General features: G+C 36.9%; 1 protein-coding gene across 12 annotated transcripts in view; it reads left to right on the top strand.

Moving 5' to 3' along the window:
- Nucleotides 1-16056, top strand: part of EYA1 (EYA transcriptional coactivator and phosphatase 1) — a 375709-nt gene that overhangs the window by 347461 nt on the left and 12192 nt on the right. For all 12 annotated transcript variants that reach the window (XM_060200325.1, XM_060200354.1, XM_060200313.1 and 9 more), the window contains 5 exons: nucleotides 2531-2589; nucleotides 2689-2849; nucleotides 3932-4046; nucleotides 4159-4280; nucleotides 7224-7324. In XM_060200325.1, the coding sequence (XP_060056308.1) occupies nucleotides 2531-2589; nucleotides 2689-2849; nucleotides 3932-4046; nucleotides 4159-4280; nucleotides 7224-7324 (558 nt within the window). The remainder of the gene's footprint in view (nucleotides 1-2530; nucleotides 2590-2688; nucleotides 2850-3931; nucleotides 4047-4158; nucleotides 4281-7223; nucleotides 7325-16056) is intronic.

A 16056-nucleotide genomic window follows, 5' to 3' on the forward strand; every position in this document is an offset into this window, starting at 1 on the left:
GACATTTCAGTTGCTTAAATTCTCCCTTCTTAAAGGAATTTGCTTTCAATCAGTAAACACTGAGTCCACTGATACTCTTATTAAAATGTTGAAAGGCTGATTTCCCAAAACACATATACTATTATTTGTATGTTCATTCAATGACTTACCGGTAATGATTCATTCTCACTATTTTTCTTTTGTTTTACGAAACAAAGACCATACTAAGAACACATTTTACATAGAAATTTTACTGATTTTAATGGGGGTTTCCCTATTACAACCATGTTAAGATTTGTTGCAACCAGGTCAAAATTTGCTTTAATCAGTTCACCTGAGAATTTGCAGGTAAAAGCTAAAAGCTGTTGATGCTTAATCAGAGCCAACTGATATAAAGAAGCAAACCTCAAAAGAGGTACTAAGCCTAGGAACAAAAAGTCTTAAATAGAGCTAGCAGGAAAAAACAAATACAGGATATAACAATGGATCGTTAACAGTCATTAGCAGATAACAGAGTGTTTAAGATAAGCCTCTTAACTCCCCCTGGAGTCACTTAAGGCCAAATGAGTTCTGGTCAGCTTTTTATAAAATGAGCTTGAAATACTTTTAATGTATCTTTTCCTCTTTAGTTCTTCAGCTTCCTCCTCCTCCTTGTTCCTTCTTCCAAGAGAAAACAACCTGCATTGTGGTGCTGTTTTTTGGGACTGTTTTTTTTTTTTTTTTTGCGGGGGGGGGGTATATTTTTGTATACTAACCATGCAGCCTAAAAATGTAAATTACAATATAATATGCCTCTGACAAATGGCAGAAATTTCGACTCATGAGTTAGTGACTCTAAACCTAAAGTAAGTATGTTGGAAAAGTACAACTCTCAAGTATCAACTATCTTCTAAAATGTGACTAAATTAATAACTCTGAGATAGCCCCAACCATGTTTTCCAAAAATGACCTGTTTTTCGAATGTTAAATGCACAGTTGGCATAGGAGGCTGCTAGACTTGGTTTTCCTTCTTTCTTATCTGAGGTTATGGACCTCAGGAGAGAGGGAGGGGTTACAAGGTCAAAGTCTTTTTCCTCCTTGGAACTTGCTGCTTGCTGGGAGAGGGTTGCCTGGAAAATAGATGCTTTAGAGAAGAGGTTGGGGTGGGGGGTCACAATTTTAATTCTGTTAAGCAACAGCTGGTTTGAGTTTCTTTCCACTTCTATCTTCCATTCCCTTCCTCACAAATCCACGGAGAGAAAAGAATTTGTTCAGAAGGAACCAGCAACAGAAAAATACACCATCTTTTTCTATATAGCACTTTGTGTCTGTCATCTTTTGTTACAACAAATCAAATGTTATGCACTATGGGAATAGGCTAGGTTTTATAAAGTTAACTGTATGTAAAAATATGACCAAAGCTTTAGTCAGATGAATGCTTTAAAATATTGAATGCCTGCCTGGAAAGTGTCTTTTGATAATATTCTTAACTAAAACACTTAATGTACACAGGCATAATAAAAAGTCTTCTGAGTATTTGGAGCTAGACTCCAAAGAGAAAAATGATGACTGAGACATTCAGCATGCCAAGTGTGTTACTCCTTCTTCTGGACTAGAGACAGTTTTCTGTGAATACTCATGTCTTCATTCATTGAGCGAATGCTTATCTCATGACTATTCTTCCTACAACTGTAGTAGGAGCTAGGGGTACACTGGTAAGAAACAGAGGCGCTCTTGCAGACAGGTGCATAAACATGTACTTGATGGCATGTTTATGCTTTATCCCACACTTAGGACCTCCCACTCAAAACAATTTACATGTGGTCTTTAAAATCAGGCCTATTCAAATAATACTGGTTTATAATAATCTCATAAATTCATCATGTCAATGAATATATAGGAATAGTGACACAGGAAGAAAAAGAGTAAAAATGTTTTTTAAAAAGTACAAAACACAGCATGGTTTGATTGTTATTTAGTTTCTGCAGCCTCCCATACATTTTTTTTTTTGTCCTCAGAGAAGAAGAGAAAGAATAAAACTCACATCTCTCAAATCAATGGCAAACCAGTAACAGATTTTTCGTCTGGGCTCCTCAGCACACTGGCCTCAGGCTGTGTTGGTGTGTGGCTCAACAGCAATCAGAGGTCATAATTTCATTGGCAGTTAGCATCAGGTTTAATTTTTCTAGCATGTTACATTTAGCGGAATGTCTGGTTTCAGTTATCCTTGGGCACTGACTGAATCAGCTTTGAGCAGCATGATGTCTTCAGGTACCTGAGGTTTATGGAACACATATGCTAATTGTTTTCAATCACTTTCCTTTCTAAACACAAAAATGTGTTTTCTGAAGCTGAATAGCAGTAGTTGTTAATGACATTGCTGGTTTCTTATATTAAAAGAAGACCTGAAGTAGGTTAAAAAAAAAAAAGTCAATTTAACTAGACTGCCACCTACTGATTGACAGAGTTGAAAAACCCTCCAATTAAGGATGTCTTTTTTTTTTTAAGAGCTGCTTTAAAAAATGTAGATGCCATTTGAAAATGAACTTGTATGATTTTAATTGCATTTTAGGAATGTGACCAAGTTCATATAGATGATGTCTCTTCAGATGATAATGGGCAAGACTTAAGGTGAGAACACAGAAATGTGAAGCGACTGTCCCCATTTTATACTTGATTGAGATAAACTTTCTATTTGGTTAACTTTGGGCTTTTCTTGCATCTAAATAGCACGTATAACTTTGGAACAGATGGCTTTCCTGCTGCAGCAACCAGCGCTAATTTATGCCTGGCGACCGGTGTGCGAGGAGGTGTAGACTGGATGAGAAAGTTGGCCTTCCGCTATAGACGAGTAAAAGAGATCTACAATACCTACAAAAATAATGTTGGAGGCAAGTGACTATCCAACCAGTATCTCAGAGGTTTACTTAAGACAGTTTAGGTAAAATCCACAAAGTACCAGTAACTTTTACTTCACATCTTTGGGGTATAAGGTTTTTGTTTTTTGTTTTTCTCCAGAGCAGTTTTGTCTAATGATTAGTCTACTCTAATTTGGTGACAGAAATATTAAACTAATGCCCATTGGGCTGGTTGTCTAGTTGAGTCCTTGCTCCATCTGTAGCAATATTGGTGTGTCCAACAGTAAATTTTTGACCCATCTGACATTCATTTGTTCTCTAAGGAATTGGGACTAACATCAACATCGCTTACTCAAATGACTTGAAATGGGTCATAAAGTTACTTCTATCATGCAGATATTTATAGAAGTTGGGATCTTTTTATTGTGATTCAAAAGTTCTTCTACATAAAAGGGGATACAGTGGCTGATTAGTTTTTTTTAAGTTTAAGGACAAGAAAAGGGAATAAAAAAAACTTAAGAAAAACAAGGGCAACAAAAGGGAAATAATAATAATAAAAAAAAAACCTTTAAGGATAGTGTTGGTTTTTGGTTGACAAAATTAGGTACTCTAATGACAACATCAGGAACCCCTTCTTTCCTTAAAGTAGAAGTCATTCCAGGTCACTCCTTCCCTAAAGATGACAGAAAAGACTCCCAGTAGACCAAGGTTTGTAGACTACCAGTTTTGTACTTTATGGGGATGAGAAAAGTTTCCTAGTATACAGCAAGAATTCAAGACTGACCCAGCCAATCCAAGGCCAGGTACCTATCCTGGGAGGCAGATAATAGGATTAGTTCTAACCCCATTATAGGGCTAGGGTAGGAGAGTAAGTAAACTCACCTAAAAGATCTGGTGTTTATAGTCAGAAGAAAGGATGCTAGAAATGGAAAAGCAACAGATTTTCCCTATAATACTTTATAAATATTTGTCAAATGAATGGTTTATGAGAAATTTCTTATTATACTATAAAGCTTGGGTTTGGCATTAGCAATTGTACTAAATGTTTGTCATTTATAAACTAAAATAGACACATTGGTAGGGAAGTTATTTATCATGTGACTTTAAATCCCCAGGTCTGCTTGGTCCAGCTAAAAGGGAAGCCTGGTTGCAGTTGAGGGCTGAGATTGAAGCCCTGACAGACTCCTGGTTGACCCTGGCCTTGAAAGCACTTACTCTCATTCACTCCAGGTGAGCTCTCCCCACCTCATTCCATGGCACCTTTGCTGGGAAATAGGCTTTGCTCAGACCTGTTCATTCTGGAATAAATTTTTCAACTGCTTTTTCTCCCCTGTTCTCACAGGACAAACTGTGTGAATATTTTAGTAACAACTACTCAGCTCATCCCAGCATTGGCAAAAGTCCTGCTGTATGGATTAGGAATTGTATTTCCAATTGAAAACATTTACAGTGCAACTAAAATAGGTGAGATAAAATTTCATTTCATTTTTAAACAACTTTTCACCTAAGGTTAATAAACACAAAGAATAGTAAATAAAATATGGCTACCTAGAATCCTTAGAATGTAACTTTTTGAAAAGTACCTGCTAAATGCCATAGTCTGGCTTCCCTACCAAACTATAATGTCCTAGATAAATGAATTTGTGTCACTCATCATTGTAGTTACAAATGCCCAACACATAATAAGTATCTAATAGATGATTGTTGAATTACAGTGATTAAAAAAACATGGTTTACTCTAAAGAGGACACATATAGAGGTTTCTTTTAGGCAAGTCAAATCAGTAATAGGACTATTAGTTGATGGGGAGATCAGGTTAGATGGTAAAGATAAGGGTTTGATCTTAGCACTATTGCATTTTAAAGAGCTTATGAAATTATGGGCTATGTCAAGTTGGAAATACCTTAAGTTTAATAAAGACATAGGCAAGAGAAGGACCAATAACAGAATGCTAAAATACTTCTAGAAAGAAAAGAGCACAGGACAAAACAAAAAACAAAACAAAAACATTACTAGAATTTTAATTTTGTTCTATAAAAACAATCAGTTTATAATGAGTCAGATTTTATCCTATTAATATCAATATATAGGGGTCCCTTTGTATCATACAAACAACAATCTTCGGTAGAAAATTATAAGTACATGAAAGTAGGAAGAATTTCCAAAGAAGCATACTGTACAGAAGATGCAGTACTTTAATTTTCCAGGAGTCATATATTTCACATCACATATGTTGAATTTTAATATCAAGTAGTATTAAGATTATAGGAAATGACAGTTACATACATTTTGAATATTTTTACTGGGTATCTTGTGATTTTTCTTTGCGTTATTTCAATAGAATGCAAAACTTTTGATTAAAACTTTGTAGTGGTGGTCATTGTCTCAAATCTAGTGAGCGGTAGAGTCACTTTTCAAAGATACTAAGTAGACAGTGAAACTAATGAAGTTATTATTAATTTTACCATCAGTTGAAATATAATCTACAAGCCAGTGAAAGAAACCAAGAAGTTTACCTTGTAGACATAAATGGCAAAGTTACATAAGGATGATAACTGGCATGTCATTTATCTGAGCTATCTTTCAGATAGTTCACATCAAAATGAAAATTTCATGTACGACCTCAGATTTAGTTCCAAAAGTCAATTGAAATTTTTTTTAAGTCTTATTAGTGGAAAATGCTCACTTAACTCAAAATTTGTAATGAAGCCTACAGGAGATGGTATATAGGCAAGAATCACTCTGGTCCACCACAGCTTCATCCTTAACATTGAGTTTGTGTTTTTTTTTCTTTTTTTGCCTTTGTTGTTTTATCGTTGTTGTGGTTATTATTGTTGTTGTGATTGATGTCATTGTTGGATAGGACAGAGAGAAATCAAGAGAGGAAGGAAAGACAGAGGGGAAGAGAAAGATAGACACCTGCAGACCTGCTTTACTGCTTGTGAAACGACCCCCCTTCAGGTGGGGAGCCAGGAGCTCGAACCAGAATGCATATTATGTTGGTCATTGCGCTTGGCGCCATGTGCACTTATCCTGCTGCACTACCGCCTGACCCCCAAGTTTGCTTTTCTTTTTCCAAAAAGAACTTTTGCAAAAAACATACAAACATTTCCCTCTAAAGAGTAAAAGAAAGAAAGAAAAAGAGAGAAAGAAAGGAAGGAAGGAAGGAAGGAAGGAAGGAAGGAAGGAAGGAAGGAAGAAAGAAAGAAAGAAAGAAAGAAAGAAAGAAAGAAAGAAAGAAAGAAAGAAAGGAGAACTCTACCAGGTCTGTTTGAGGCTGCATAGTTTTTACAGCCCAAAGTGTACTTTTTTATTTGTTTCTGAAACTGATTTCATATTTCACAGTTTAGTGGGCATCTAAAGAAGCATTGAAATGATATCCTTTGAATAAGGTTGGCCCTATGTTATTCTGTCATATGCAAACTAGAGATTTCAGTGCAAAATACAAATATAAAGCAGACATTTGTTTAAGCAAACAAGCAATTTGTTCGTGTGTATATCTGATCCTTATTTAAAAGAGGTGCAGGCTCTGCTCAGTCATTTACATTTGAAAACTATAAACTGTCCCATTGTCCATTAAAATGACCCTGTTGGCAGTCTGGCACTAGCAGCACCGTTTTCTTCTATGAGAAGCAACAATGGCTGCATTAACTGCAGGGATGTGCTGACAGTGTTGCTGCCATGGGAGCCCAAACTAAGCCTGACATGGGAAAGATAATAGACAGATAAAGGTATTTTGTTACCTTTCTCCTTTTCCTTCAGGAAAATACGTTATTGAGCATAAGATGCCTGAGTAAGACAGGCCTCACCTCTCTGTGGTGCCCTTTTTTTTTATTTTTTATTTTTCTACAGCAGTTTTATGAGAACAGTTCAGTTAAATACATTAGGATCCAAGATTCTTTCATTCCAGTAGAATTTCAATCTGGAAATAGAAGAGTAAACTAATTTCTGTGATTAATTCCTCTTGCTATAGCAAAAGCAAACCCATTTTTTGTTTGTTTCTTTGTTCATTTCCTTCTCAAAAGGTTTTCAATCAGATACTTTCAAAGTTTGGTATATCATAAAATATTTTTAAATATGTTCCCAGAATTATAAGCCTTTGTTTAGTCTCAGCTTGTAGAGGAAAAAAGTACTACTATAAAACAATACTTTGCCCCCCCCACACACACACACACACAGTGCTACACTACATTAACTAGATTGACTTCTAATAAAATCCTTGGGAAAAGAGCATCAAAAATGTCTAACTTACAGTTTTTACCTAATTGCCATTCTACTGTCCAAATGGCATATATAAAAATATTCTCCTAGTCTGTAAAAGAGGATAGAGCTGAATCAGAAGCATGGAGACAGGACTGTAGTAGTGGCTACCTAAAAGTAAACTGTTATGACTTTTTTGTCTATTAGGGAAGGAAAGCTGCTTTGAGAGAATAATTCAAAGGTTTGGAAGAAAAGTGGTATATGTTGTTATAGGAGACGGTGTGGAAGAAGAACAAGGTGCAAAAAAGGTGAGTGTGCATGGGAGGCAAAATTCTCACAGACTGGACCATTTCAACAAGGTCCAGTCTATGAAACAGATTACCAACGTGTTTAGAATCTTAAGCACTGAAGGGCAGAGTAGAAATAAATATTTATGAGTTGATGTTTCTGACAAGTGGCATACACAAGTGCCGGGGTCATAGATAATAGCTCTTTATAAACTGCAGTTTTGGGGAGCAAAAAAAGTTTTAGTGCTGAGCCACCATCCAGACAGAGATAACAAGCACGCATACCCACGTCAGTATTGGCAGGTGCTTTAAGTCTTTCACTATAGGAGTACGTACGCCGCCTAAGAAACTTGCAAATATATCAGAAATCTTCTCTCAGTTGATCAGAACTGGCTGGCAAGATAAAGCCTGTTTGCTACCCTAGACTAGCTGCCTTCTTTTCATTGAGACGTCAGCCACTTGCTCTGTGGGGCCATCTGGACAGGGGAGAGGGGGAATCCTACAAGTATACTTCTGGCATTTCCCTTTGCAAGAGAAGAGTCTGATGAATGGATTTCATTTATTTGCCATCAGGATATACTACAGGTGGGACTAATATACTGCTTCTGGTGATCACTTTTCCTTTGTTTTATTTGAGAGAGAAACTGAGGGGAGAGGGAGAGAGACATCTATAGTACTGCTTCACCTCCTGCAACCCCCCCACCCCTACCCTGCAGGTGGAAACCGGGAGTCTGAACCTAGGTCCTTGCACATTCTAGCATGCCCACTCAACTGGGTGTGCCACTGCCCCACCACCTTTCTACCCATTGAATCTTTTTTTATGAAACGGGAACTATGGTACCCACAATCCTTAGTTTTCAATGTCAGATGACAGCCTACCTTTCTCATTATTTTTATTTCAATAATTATTTTATTATTTAAATTTCAATGGGAGTTTTACCTGCATGAACTTATTTACAGTTTAAGAATTATTTGCTTCTGAAATAATATGATATCACAGAGGGCTTACCATTCTGTGTCTACTTTTTATAACAATTTTATTAGTTATTTAATAATAATTAACAAGATTGTAAGGTTAATAAGGGTATAATTCCATATAGTTCCCACCAAAGAGTTCTGTGTCCCACCCCCTCCATTGAAACTTGTCTCTTCTATATCCTGGGAGTATAGTCCAAAATTGTTTATGAGGTACAGAAGATGGAAGGTCTGGATTCTGTAATAGCTTCTCCACTGAACATGGTCATTGGCAAGTCAATCCATACCCCCAGCCTGTTTCTAGCTTTCTCTACATTACCCCCCCTTTACCATTCTTTGGCTGTGCCCTATACTTTCTTGCTGATGGCTTCTCCTTGGAATGATCATTGCCCCCAAATGCCCTATTTTCACCTCATTTTTAACTCCCTCTGTTCTTTAGAGTTCAATAACAGTGGTACTCACTTTAATTGGAGAAACTTGTGGTAAAAGAAGAGAAAAAAATGTCATCTTCATACAACTTGATTGAATCTTGCTCTACTGCTTATCAGTTCTGTGACCTGAGCAAGTTACTTAACCATTTATTTCTCTCTTCTCTCTAAATTGGAAGAATAGCATCTAGTTTACTGGATTACTTTGAGGACTAGATTTAGTTCAGATATGTAAAGCAAATTTAACAGTATTATACATCTATGAAGTGTACAACAATTGGTGGTCGTTGCTATTAGTTATTTGTGTAGGTACTTGCTTGTGCAAAATGTAAGCTAAGGAGACAGGGGAATCTTACTTTGCGTGATATGTTATTTGAACCTCTGCCCGCCCTCAACTATTTCATAATTCATTAGTTCTGAAGAGTCATAGTATATGTTTCTTAAATTGAAAAGTCTTAAGTATTGGATGAGATTAACACATTTACTGGTAGGAATCACCTTATATTACTATAAAGAATACAGTTCGGCCATACTAGTATATTCTAGTATGTACTAGAAATGGTGCACAGTCTTCAGCTCATAGATGTAACATTGATGTTGATATATGGTCAGCTTATAGAATCTGAAGATACATCTTCAGGGACTCTAAATTGCAATGGAAGTTGAAGAGATGACCTTAGTTTTGCAGTTAAGTGTCTTCCATTTAAACCCCTAGATTCACTGTGGCTGGCATCATAAGCTCCCCAAGTATAAACAGTACTGATGGAAACTCCCACACACTTGAGATGAGTAGCTGAGCAGCATTTGCTACTAAGCACAAGTTTGACAGTTCAGCTTCAGCAGTGGCCAACCCCCATGGTCATTAAGTACATCTGTTAGCCCTTTCGGCTTTTTTTTTTTTTATAAAATGAAATCTTTCCCAGACAAATTAGAATGCCCCCAGCATAACTCTGGCGAGTTAAAAGAGAATGTTTGGTGAGAATCCAGACTCAAGTCTCATTCTTGGGAAAGCGTCTGCAATCACCATATCATTTATGGGCAGGACTGTCTAGTGACTGGCGGGTGTGTGTGTGTGTGTGTGTGTGTGTGTGTGTGTGTGTGTGTGTGTGTGTGTGTGTTGGAATAGATTTGCACTTCTTGAGTAGTGTGGAATTGAAGGGCATTATTTCATGTCAGCTGTTTCAGGGCCAAGGTGTGAATCTGTCACGCAGGCTGATCTTGCTTCAAATTGTATTCACCAAAATGTGGTTTTCTAGCTTGTGGTAGGCAGAATACATGTGAAAGTGGGGGCTTAAAATGCAAGAAATGCAAGTGCAGTATTTTGAATCACTTGATCAAGGTTTATCTGGGTGAATATAGCATGGCAAAAGTTAAAGGAATTCTAAGTTTGTTAGAATTTGGAGTAGTAGTAGCAGTGAAAATATTTTCTTTGAAAAAAACAGGTAAAATTATTTTCACCATTTATCTTTGAATAGGTTATTTTTATAATAAACACAACACACACACACATACACACACATACACACACACACACACACACACACACACACTCACCTCTCACAAAGCCATCTCTTTGAGTTCTTAGACTGGGAATGAGTGTTCCTAGTTTTAGTTTTCTGTCTTAGTTTCATCAAATGAAAATAGTGTGAAAAGAATTCAACAGTATCTATTAATGACAAATCCTTTGCAAGTTTGAATCTGCTATTATAGAAACTAAGTAGTGGCCAGGAATTAATAATTATAAGATTAGTTTATGTGTTACAAATGGTTTGTGTGTATATAAAATGCACAGAGGTTTCAGATCCCTAATAATCTTGCATAAGATTAAATATCATCAATAAGGACAAGCTGACACTTTCAATTTTTGCTTTGGTTATTTGGGACCTTTTGTTTGGCCATTCCCTCTTTGTCTACCCTTTTTAGATTATCTGATAATAATACTTTGTACTTGAGTTAAAAAACAAAGATCTAATAGTATGTGCTTAATAAGAGTATGTTTAAAGTGGATTTCTGCACAGAATGAGTGAATAATTTAGAGGTAATAATAATCTGACAATGTCCATTTTTTTAAATTGATTTATTTATTTGATAGGGGAAAAAGAGAAGCCTGTATGTAGTACTGCTTCACCACTTCCCTCTATAGGTGGGAAGCAGGTCTTAAAATCCAGTCCTTGCACATGGCAACATGTGCACTTATCCAGATGTGTCACTGTCTGTCCCTTCATCCATTTTTTAAAGATTTTATTTATTTAATTATGAGAAAGATAGGAGGAGAAAGAAAGAACCAGACATCACTCTGGCACATGTGCTGTCAGGGATCGAACTCAGGATCTCATGTTTTAGAGTCCAAAATTTTATCACTACACCACCTCCTGGACCACCCCCTTCATCCATTTTAAGAGACCATATATGAACAGTTAAGATAATAAGAGTAGGCAGAGAGGCTGCTTACTGGGGAGAACACAAGACTTATATGCATGAGTTCTCAGGTTAGATGATTAGTACCACATCTACTGCTGCAATGAAATAAATCTCAAAAAGAAGAAATCCAGAGTAATAATCAGTGCCAAGTAATAACCAGATCTGCCTTGAGGCACTTTCTATTATTTCATTAAATATTTACAACTCTCTTAGGAAAAAGTCCTTAGGCCTCGTTTGTAGATGAAAAACTGACATTGGGAGGTAAGTAATTGGGCTAATCCAAGAATTGGTCATATTATACCTAAAATTTAACCCATACGTCCATCAAATTATAAACTTGATATCATAAATATGTTTTATGAACAAACAAATCTTTATACTTCCTTTTTAAATTAGTAGAATGTAGTACACCCTTTTTCCTTTTGGGACATAATATGTAAATGTCTTCTTTCCTCCTAGTTTTGCACTCATACTAAACAGTTTTGAAATAAATCACTGATATAATTTACTCTGAGCATTTTGATAAGGATTCAGTGGAGCTCATCAAGTTTGTGCACAAAATTTTTTTTGCATAATAACAACATTTTTTATTTCTCCAAAAATCAGTTCTGTTGTGTTAAGTTTGCCTTTCTTAGTTTCCTGTGGTTCTTAAAAAATCTAGTATAACACTCTTTTTCCTACACAGGTAGCTTTCATCTCTTTAAATATTATTCTTTTGCTAGAGATAGTTTCTTTAATCCCTGAAATTAAAACCTGCCAATTGAGTGTTTTTTATTTTATGTTTAGTTGAAGTCTGTTCTTTTTCTCTTAGCCAGTCTCATCTTAGGACTTTCATCAGTAATTGTATTTAATTATATAATTTGCATCATTATGAAACACGCCTTCAAAGAGGAAAGGTTGAATGCTTTTTTAATAGACAATTCTTAAAAGATCTCTTGCAAGAGTTTTCTCTGAGCACATCTTTGTTCCTAGAAAGGCTAAGCACAGAGGAATCCACTTACCTATAGATGTCTCTGGCATATACCATTTGTTTTCAAAATCTGTCAGTCTTTCCTTTTTCACCACAAAATTATGCATTCCTTAAATTTCATTCAAAGGGGGGAGTCAGGCGGTAGCGCAGTGGGTTAAGCACGCATGGCACAAAGTGTAAGGAAGGACCAGCGTAAGGATTCCGGTTAGAGCCCCAGGCTCCACATCTGCAGGGGAGTCGTTTCACAAGCGTTGAAGCAGGTCTGCAGGTGTCTGTCTTTCTCTTCCCTCTCTCTGTCTTCCCCTCCTCTCTCCATTTCTCTCTGTTCTACCCAACAATGATGACATCAACAACAATAATAACTGAAAAACAAGGACCAAAAAAACTCACTAGGGAACATTTTTCCTATATGTAATTTCTTGTGAATGGTATACAACAAATCAGGTTTCATTCTCTCACATACAATTGGCACCTGTTTATTGAACATTCTTAGGTTCCTTGTCAAATATAAGTTCATTATATACATTGATTCATTTCTGGATCTCTCACTTTTGTTCCAGTAGTCTGCATGTCTATTTTGATTTTCAGAATTTGAGGTCAGGAGGTATAATGAAGATTCCCACATTGTTCTATGCCAGGATTGTATTGCTTGTATTCACTCTCCTTTGTCATCCATAAAAGTCTTAATGTTTATTTTTCTAATGTAAAAAATGGCACTGAATTTTTTGATAGCTATCACACTAAAACTGTAGATTTCTTTGAGCAGTATGTACATTTTAACAATGTGAATGATTCAATCCATATAATTTTCTGTTCCATTTATTTGTCAAAAACTTTATTACTATAGTCCAGTTTTTCAGTGTAGTAATTTTTCACATCCTTGGCTACATTTATTTCCCAAGTATTTTGGAGTTTTGTGTGTATGTATGTGTGTGTGTGTTGATTAGACTTAATTCTTTGTGGTTTTAAAAAATCATTTCATCTCCAACTAGAAATAGTTGTATGTGTTTCAGCCACCAAGCTGCAGATGATAGTATGATTCTATCCTGACTTCTCTGGGCAGACAACCTCACCAAAGTGTCCTGGAAACTCACCTTTCCAGAGCCCTATGCAACTAGGGAAAGATAGAAACAGGCTGGGGGCGGGGGGCGGTTATAGATCAACCTGCCATATCTAGTGGAAAAGCAGTTACAGAAGCCAAAATCCCCACCTTCTGCACTCCAATACCAGTTTTGGTCCATGCTTCCAGAAGGAGAGAAATGCTAGGGAAAGATGACTAGAGGGCTCTGAATTCCGGTTCTGTCAGGACCTTGAGAGAGAAGAAGAAAAAAAGAAAGGACAATGGGAAGTAGTAAGAGGTACAGTACAGGTGTGACTTAGGAAGAAGAGAAGGCAAGCCATTGAAAAAATGAGCAAATGTAGATAAATATAGATAGATACTACAGAAATAGTAGTCAGACCCATATTTATAACCTTGGGAGAAGTACTACAGTTTACAGTGGAGGAAATAGGGATGTGGAACTCTGGTGGTAGGAGAGGTGTAGAATTATAACCCTGTTGTCTTATAATTTTTTAAATCAATATTAAATCACTAATAAAAGTAGATGCAATTCTATACACTAACAAAAGTTATCTGAAAGAAAATTAAGAAAATGAGCCCAGTCACAACAGCATCAAACAGACCGAAATTATTGGGAATAAAATAACCATAGATATGAGATAGCTATATACTGAGGACTGTACAACATTGATGAAAGAAATACTAATTATTTTTGGACTACAAAAAAGAAAAAAGAAAGGAAGGTAGGAAGGAATAGAGAGGAGAGGAGAGGAAGGTAAGGAAAAGGAAAAAGAAAAGGAAAGGAAAGGTAAACAGAGAAAGACCTGCCCGATATCTCTTGTTGCCTCCTGGCTATTGGTAGTAGGGACATAAGCATCTTATATTATACGTACAGTAAAACTACTAAATTTAAAAGGAACCCTAAGTCATCTCCGTTAACCTTTATTTTACAGGAACTGGGACTTCAGGGAGACGTTTCATAGTTTAAAGTCACATAAGTAATATCAGAGTTGAGACTATGACTCAGATCTGTCCTCATTCTAGCAACTATTTTTCCTTTCCCCTCTTTCCACCATCTCTGACTTTCTATAAGACGTACTTATTTTACGAAGACACTAGTAAAGTAAAAAAAAAAAAAAAAAAAGTACTTACTTTGGACCTTGTTATACTAGGAAACTCTTCACATCAGCATACTTTATTGGTTTTCACAAGATTCAAATTATATGTTATCATGAGTTTATCATCAGTAGATCCAGTCTTTTTTATATATATATACAATTATTCATTCTGTGGTCAGTATGCATTTCTTTTTTTCTTTTTTAAAATTTATATGATCTTTATTTATAAAATGGAAATATTGACAAGACCATAGATAAAAGGGGTGCAATTCCACACAATTCCCACTACCAGAATTGTGTATCCCATCCCCTCCCTTGATAGCTTTCCTATTCTTGATCTCAGGGAACAAGGACCCAGGATCATCATGGGGTGCAGAAGGTAGAAGGTCTGGCTTCTGTAATTGTTTCTCCACTGAACATGGGCATTTGCAGGTCAATCTGTACTCCCAGCCTGTCTCTCTCTCTCTAATGGGGCAGGGCTCTGGGGAGGCAGGGTTCCAGGACACATTGGTGGGATTCTCTGCCCAGGGAAGTCAAGTTGGCATCATGGTAGCGTTTGAAATCTGGTGGCTGAAAAAGAGTTAACATATAGAGCAGAACAAATTGTTGACTAATCATGAACCTAAAGGAAAACATATTAAAGATGTAAATTTGGGGTCTCTGTTTTGAAAAAAACTAGTAGGTCTATTTTTAGGTATATCCCAAGGGGCCCATGACTTTACTAGTTTTTGCCTGAGTCTGACAGCTAACATGCAGTTATTGTCTGGGGAGATGGTGTCAAAATTGGGGAAAGGACTAGAACACTGGATCAGGGAACAGAGTAGCTCCCAAATATGGGGAAAGTGTATAAATATTGTTAACTGTAAACCCCATAGATTTGATCTGGGGCCCTTATTCAGCTTAGGAGACTACACAACCTCTGCATCCCTGTAGGTCTGAGCTCACATTCTGTGGTCACGACTAGGAACATTCCAGACTGCACTAATTTCAGGACCTGTCTTCCTCAGGTGGAAGGTAGAGTATATTATCCAACCTCCCTTTGGAGAATGAACAGTCTCTACCATTGTAGATCTACACTGAGGGCAAGGTCCTATAGGGGTTCTAGGGTGGGGTTCATTTTCCTGCATGCTTCTCCCAATTCATACCAACTGACACTGCATCTGCTGATCCCAACCCAATCAATGCAACCAATACCAGCATATTTCACTTCAGATTGTGTCCAGAGACATCAGGCATGGAATGTCAAACCTTGGGCTTCATTACTCTGATGAGACCTTTCCTAGCTCATAGGACTCCTTAATTCCATTTTGGCTGGTGCACTTCCTAACAAAGTTTCAAAACCTAGGTATAGATCAGGGCCCATGAGATAGGGCAGATGTGCACATGTAGCCATAAATTAGGGCAAAATATATACCTTAAAGTAAAAGTGCACAGTAGTTCGCAGTGAGTCAATAAATGCAGCATGCAAGTAGAAAGACCTAAAAAGACAACATAAAGTACCTAATCAAATAGTTTCTACTTAGACCTAGATACCCTCCTCACCTACTTACTATTACACTTCCCTCAATCATTCTAAAGCTAACCTTGTCAGACAAAGACTACAAAAGCTGAACAAGGGCAAGAGACCAACATATGTTAAAAATGACTCTTCAGTCACTACCAGGCCACCCCATCACCTGGGTCCCTAGTCAGGGAGTCCTGGGATTCCCACACAGACATGATGGGCCTAGACCTCTAACAGAACCCTCTCTCCACTGTCACTGGTCATCTCTATCAGGAAC

The sequence above is a fragment of the Erinaceus europaeus genome, chromosome 1 (assembly GCF_950295315.1).
Source record: "Erinaceus europaeus chromosome 1, mEriEur2.1, whole genome shotgun sequence".
Taxonomy (NCBI): Eukaryota; Metazoa; Chordata; class Mammalia; order Eulipotyphla; family Erinaceidae; genus Erinaceus; species Erinaceus europaeus.